The following is a 6114-nucleotide window of genomic DNA, read 5'->3' on the forward strand; positions in this document are numbered from 1 at the left end:
CGCCGCCGAAGCCCGGCGCGCCTCCAGCCGTGTCCCCGCCGCCTGTGCCACCCGATGCCGCCATGCCTTCGCCGCGCCGCCTCCCGCGCCATGGCCGCCGCACCGCGCCGCCTTCCTCCAGTAGCTCCTGCGCCGCCTCGCCATTCGTGTCCTCCGGACCTCACCGGAGTTCGGACCTCGCCGGGATCCTCCGCCGCACCGCCGGATCAAGCTCCTCTGGCCACCAGCAGCTCCCTCCTCCGGCCTCCTTCTCCGTCTCCGGCGCAACTCCGGCCAACTCCGGCGAGATTTCGTCGGGATGGACGAGATCCACCCATCCCTCCAACCAAACGGTCGGATCCGTCCCGCACCGCGCCGTCCCGCTCCGCTCGATCCCGCGTTGACTTTTCACGGAGGTAAATTTTCACTAAGTCCCCGAAGTTTCCAGATTCATGTGCCCTTGTTCATCATGCCATAATTCTGCATCTGTTGCTCTGATTCGTGCATGTAGCATATCAAAATGTTCGTCTCGACGAGTACATCATTTCATCTCATTGCATCATTTTCATTTGAGCTCATCTTGATGCCCGAAATGCTGTTGGAAGAGGGCTATGTGATGATTATGTTAGATCTGTTTCAGCAAATGCACTTTTGTCATTTTTGCCATGATTAATGTGTGCATGCTATGATCCTGAGCTCTACATGTGTTTTGTAGAATGCCATGCCATCTTTACAGGGGTGTATGCCATGTATTTTTGTGATCTTTGTGGTGACTAGCACAAGCATGCAAAGTAGCGTAATCGTTGATGCTGATTTCAGGGACTTAGAATTTCACCAAGTCCTTGTCCTGATTTTGTTGTTATGACATATGTTCATGTTGTTTCCTAGTGATCCGTGCCTCTTTTGAGGATGATCAATAAGGATGTTTTGTTAATATTGTGGTGCTTTATCCATCTATGTCTTTGTTTGCAATTATGGAGCACCCTAGCTTGAGTCAATCGAGCTCTACTTTTGCTATAAAATGTTCCTGGCAGATTGTTAACATGTTTAGCAATTTTGCCAAGCTTGTTGTTGTTGATCCGTGCATGCTATATTGTTGTTCTTGCCATGTCTAGATCCTATGCCATGTCTTCTTGATGGGTTTATGCTTAGTTTGTCATGCAGTGCCTCGTAGTGAGTGCATCGAGCTCGTAAACATGCCTACTTGTTAATCTGTTTTGCATGCTCCAGTTTTTCACTAAGTCTGAATCTGTTTATGTTTTTGCTATGTTCACATGCTTGCTATTGTATTTTCTGATCCATTTTGGATCAAGGTCACTAAGGGACTTTTGTTATATGCTTAGAGTAGCTTCATGCCATGCCTTGCTTTTCCATGATATGTTCCTGTAGCATGTAGTTATCATGCTCTAAAGATTGCTTCCTGGTGATAAATTCCTGACATGTTAATTTCACTAAGTCTGTAACATGTTATCTTTTGCACTTTTGCCATGCTTGTTTGAACCTGCTATTGAGTGAATTAGCCGTAGCTCAGTGTTCATCTTTTGTCAAGCTTCATGTGTGGATACCTGCCATGTATTTTTTTGCCATGTTTGAGTGATGTAGCATATTTATCTTGATGCATCTAGATGGCTACTTGATGATTATCGCAGACCGGTGCCATATTTGTTTTGCTTGTCATTTCCAAACCGTGCATCCGATTCCGGTGATCTTTATATCGATTTCAACCGAAATCACCTCACCTTTCCAGTGGCACTCTTGGATTTCCAAGTTGAGGTCGGGTTCAATCATTCCTTTGCAAATCTTGCATATGCATCACATATTCGCATCCCGCATATCATACCATGTTTGCATCATGTTGTTTGAGCATTGCACGTGGTTGATTATGCTCCTTTTGCTTGTTGTCCTTGTTTGGGTAGAGCCGGGAGATGAGTTCGTGAACGAGGAGCCCGTTGAGTTTGCTTACGAGGATCAAGTCAACTCTGAGAATTTTGCGGGCAAGATGACCATACCCTCGAAATCACTTCTATCTTTGCTTGCTAGTTGCTCGCTCTTTTGCTATGCCTATACTGCGATACCTACCACTTGCTTATCATGCCTCCCATTTTGTTAAACCAAGCCTCTAACCCACCTTGTCCTAGCAAACCGTTGTTTGGCTATGTTACCACTTTGCTCAGCCTCTCTTATAGCGTTGCTAGTTGCAGGTGAAGATTGGAGTTGTTCCTTGTTGGAACATGGATATTTTGTTGGGATATCACAATATCTCTTATTTAATTAATGTATCTATATAGTTGGTAAAGGGTGGAAGGCTCGGCCTTATGCCTGGTGTTTTGTTCCACTCTTGCCGCCCTAGTTTCCGTCATATCGGTGTTATGTTCCCGGATTTTGCATTCCTTACACGGTTGGGTCATAAAGGGAACCCCTTGACAGTTCGCCTTGAATAAAACTCTTCCAGCAATGCCCAACATTGGTTTTACCATTCGCCACCTAGCCTTTTCTTTCCCTTGGGTTCTGCAGACTCAAGGGTCATCTTTATTTAAACCCCGGGACCAGTGCTCCTCTGAGTGTTGGTCCACCTCGTCAGCCGCCGGTGGCCACCGGGGGAAACTCTGGGCTGGCCTACCGGAAGTCTGGACAATCTGAGTGTGCCCTGAGAACGAGATATGTGCAGCTCCTATCGGGATTTGTCGGCACATTTGGGCGGTGTTGCTGGACTTGTTTTACCATTGTCGATGATGTCTTGTAACCGAGATGCCGAGTCTGATCGGATTGTCTTGGGAGAAGGAATATCCTTCGTTGACTGTGAGAGCTTGTGATGGGCTAAGTTGGGACACCCCTACAGGGATTTGAACTTTCGAGAGTCGTGCCCGCGGTTATGGGCAGATGGGAATTTGTTAATGTCCGGTTGTAGAAAACCTAAAGTTGATATTAATTAAAATACATCAACCGCGTGTGTAGCCGTGATGGTCTCTTCTCGGCGGAGTCCGGGAAGTGAACACGGTGTTGGAGTTATGCTTGACGTAGGTTGTTCTAGGATCACTTCTTGATCATAGTTCATCGACCGTGCTTTTTGCCTTCTCTTCTCGCTCTCATTTGCGTATGTTAGCCACCATATATGCTAGTCGCTTGCTGCAGCTCCACTTCATACCTATTATCCTTCCTATAAGCTTAAATAGTCTTGATCGCGAGGGTGTGAGATTGCTGAGTCCCCGTGACTCACAGATAATTCCAAAACCAGTTTGCAGGTGCCGATGATAACGTACAGGTGACGCAACCAAGCTCAAGGAGGAGCTCGATGAAGATCTTGTCCTTTTGTGTTGTTTCGTCCTAGTTGATTAGTAGTGGAGCCCAGTTAAGGTCGATCGGGGATCTGTGTAGCATTTGGGGTAGTCTTCTTTTATTTTGGTTCCGTAGTCGGACCTTGATTGTATCTGGATGATGTAATGCTTTATTCATGTATGGTGTGAAGTGGCGATTGTAAGTCAACTATGTATCTCTTTCCCTTATGTATTACATGGGTTGTGTGAATATTACCTCACTTGCGATATTGCTTTCAATGCGGTTATGCCTCTAAGTCGTGCTTCGACACGTGGGAGATATAGCCGCATCGAGGGCGTTACACCTTCATAGACTTCTTCTTCATGAAGCACAATCACTCTTGGTCACTGAACTTATGGTAGATACTTGAGGTGATCTTCGAACCTTTATAGACTTCTTCTTTGTGAAGCACAATCACCCTTCACTGAAGAACTTGACACCTAACCTTCTAGAGAGTTCGCAGCTCTCAAGAGTAATATGCGGAGCGTACTGGACTTAGATTCGAGTGATGCTAAATCACTATCTATTTCTTTCGCTCTGGGATTTTTCTCGGTAGATTTTAAACTCAAAATCTCTTGGAGTGTGTTGAAGCATGCCGCATTCAGCATAGACATATATCGATAGTGTGTTGAAGCATGCACTAACCTCAAGTTATCAAGGCACTGGCAGGAGCATCTTTGGCTCAGAATACACATAATTTGCAGTGCAAGAATGAGGGCAGCAAACAACACAAGCAAAGCTTACGATTCCTCGGATATTTACAACACACTTGGGCCAGAAAAGTATCCAGACTACTGAATACTGATACATGAACGCACTGCTTATTTAAGCCAGAAATTTGAACCAAAATACACAAGAATGGTCTATAGACATCAACATGGGCCATCACAAGGGATGCATGCGACGGGGAAGTGATGTCTAGGCGCCACCACGAGCAGCATCCTGGAGACACTTCACAGCGCTGTCATAGTTCACGAAGCCCATGAACCAGAAGTCATGGTTATCGACAGAAACGACCTGGATGTACCTCTCCGCAGGGTTCTGTTGACTTGCGGTAGGAGTGACTGATCTCAGGTGAGGTACAGGTACAACTATCTGCGAAAACATGCAAATATGAATATGATCAGCTGCAGTATGAACAATTGAACATGATTCCTTTCGGTTTGCACGACCCGGAGGAGCAATAAAATAAGCGATGTTTCAGTGTCTTGTTTAATAGCAAACCACTGCAGATCACATGCTCTGTTGTGATGCAATGTTGTGTTTTCTCTTCAAGGATAAGTATAAGTATGTAGTGGTACAGATATGAATAAATTTCGTTTCTAGACCATACAATAACTTTTTAAAGAAATTATAAGAACTACTGCACATCACGACGGGTACATACCTTGTAAATGGCGGACTCGGTCTTATTATCCTCAGTGACATATGCCACGGGGCTGTCGCTACAGAATGCAAGCTTGGCGGTGGAGACGTACAAGACGCCCATTATCGGACCATGAGAGGTCGAGAGGTAGCACGCGTACGCCTTCTTGAGCTTCTCATCAGGCAAGCACTCGAACGTCTGCTGGAATATCTTGTCGTACCCTCCTTCCGATATGACCTTGGATACCTGAGCGATCCTCCCCATTGCAGCATCCGTAATGCTCGGCCCGGTTTTCACTGCACAAGTCCACACCACACAGGTTCATGGGTCAGCATGTATGGAGAATTACTGAACTGAAAGATGTCTAATCCGTTGGACGATGTGGTTCATCATCTTGTGCGGTATATGATGTTGTGTTGGGGAATCGGGGCACTCACAGTGCTGCCAGACATCGCCGGCGATGCCCTCGGTCTTGCGCGCGGCCTCGCTGAACCTCTTCCCCACCGAGCCGAACATCTCCCTCAGATTCTCCTTGGTGCCTGCAGCAATCAATTCCCCAAAAACATCAGCGCAAACACTAACCATGTCGGATCCAGTCTCGGAACAGGAGCTTGAGCAGCAGAGAGCAGGAGGCGAGGAGATAGGTAGTGGTAGGTGACTGACTCTTGGCGGGCGGCCCGGAGGAGGGCGAGGACAGCACGTAGGGGTTGGAGCCCGCGGGCGCCACGACCGGCGGCGGCGGCGGCGCGAGGTCCTCCGGGGACATGCGCGGGTACGCCGCGCCCTCCGACGGCGGGGCTTCGGGCTTGGAATCCATGGGCGATCGGTAGGGAGGAGGAGGAGGAAGCGGGGACGGGGGGAGATCAGAAACGAGGGAGAGCAGCGGCAGAGTTGACGGCGACACGGCGACGCAATCAAGCGCGTGAGGCTATAATGGTGGGAGCGAGCGTCCAACTGGCACAAGTAACCGACGCGCTCCCATTTGCCGCGTCGACACAGCGTGACCGCAACCGCCCGTGTCGTGCCGTTGCGGTCGGCTGCCGCAAACTACTGCCCGTTGTCCGCTGATGGCGCGCGGCAAACAGCCCCAACCTGCACACACACACACACAGCTAGTTTTTCCTCGTCTTTTGCCAGTTGAAATGCAGCTGACTACTGACACGCCACTAGAGAAAACAAAAAAAAAAAGGTAATGGGGCTGGCTTAGGGGTCAGCCCCAAACTTCGGCTCTCCCTCTTTCTTGGCGAGCCTGCACACATCAAGTTTTGGGCTCGATGCCTTTGCCGGCGTACCGCGGCCGGCCACAGGGAGGAAATGATCATCCCTCGACAAAATTACCTTACCATTGCCAACCAAGCAGCACAATGATCCAAACAATTTCCGTGAGGTGGAAGGAAACCAGCAGAAAGTTAATGTTTCGTAGAACGAAATCAGCAGAAAGTTAATGCTTCAAA

At 48.2% G+C, this 6114-nt stretch overlaps 1 protein-coding gene across 1 annotated transcript; it reads right to left on the reverse strand.

The window, feature by feature from the left end:
- Positions 1 to 4006: 4006 nt before the first annotated feature.
- LOC123187917 (GEM-like protein 1) lies at positions 4007 to 5633 on the reverse strand. The gene is made up of 4 exons (XM_044599910.1): positions 5324 to 5633; positions 5098 to 5199; positions 4682 to 4956; positions 4007 to 4389 (listed from the first exon to the last, which is right to left on the reverse strand). The coding sequence occupies exons 1-4, from the start codon at positions 5475 to 5477 to the stop codon at positions 4213 to 4215; spliced, it is 708 nt and encodes a 235-aa protein (XP_044455845.1). The 5' UTR covers positions 5478 to 5633; the 3' UTR covers positions 4007 to 4212.
- Positions 5634 to 6114: the final 481 nt, after the last annotated feature.

Source organism: Triticum aestivum, chromosome 2A (genome assembly GCF_018294505.1).
Source record: "Triticum aestivum cultivar Chinese Spring chromosome 2A, IWGSC CS RefSeq v2.1, whole genome shotgun sequence".
NCBI lineage: Eukaryota > Viridiplantae > Streptophyta > Magnoliopsida > Poales > Poaceae > Triticum > Triticum aestivum.

Excerpts from the sequence above, each read along its gene's own strand:
- LOC123187917 (XM_044599910.1), bottom strand. The coding sequence starts at position 5,477 with ATGGATTCCAAGCCCGAAGCCCCGCCGTCGGAGGGCGCGGCGTACCCG. Across the intron at positions 5,200-5,323 it reads CTCCGGGCCGCCCGCCAAGA|GCACCAAGGAGAATCTGAGG; the intron begins GTCAGTCACCTA and ends TGATTGCTGCAG. Across the intron at positions 4,390-4,681 it reads CCGAGTCCGCCATTTACAAG|ATAGTTGTACCTGTACCTCA; the intron begins GTATGTACCCGT and ends ATGTTTTCGCAG.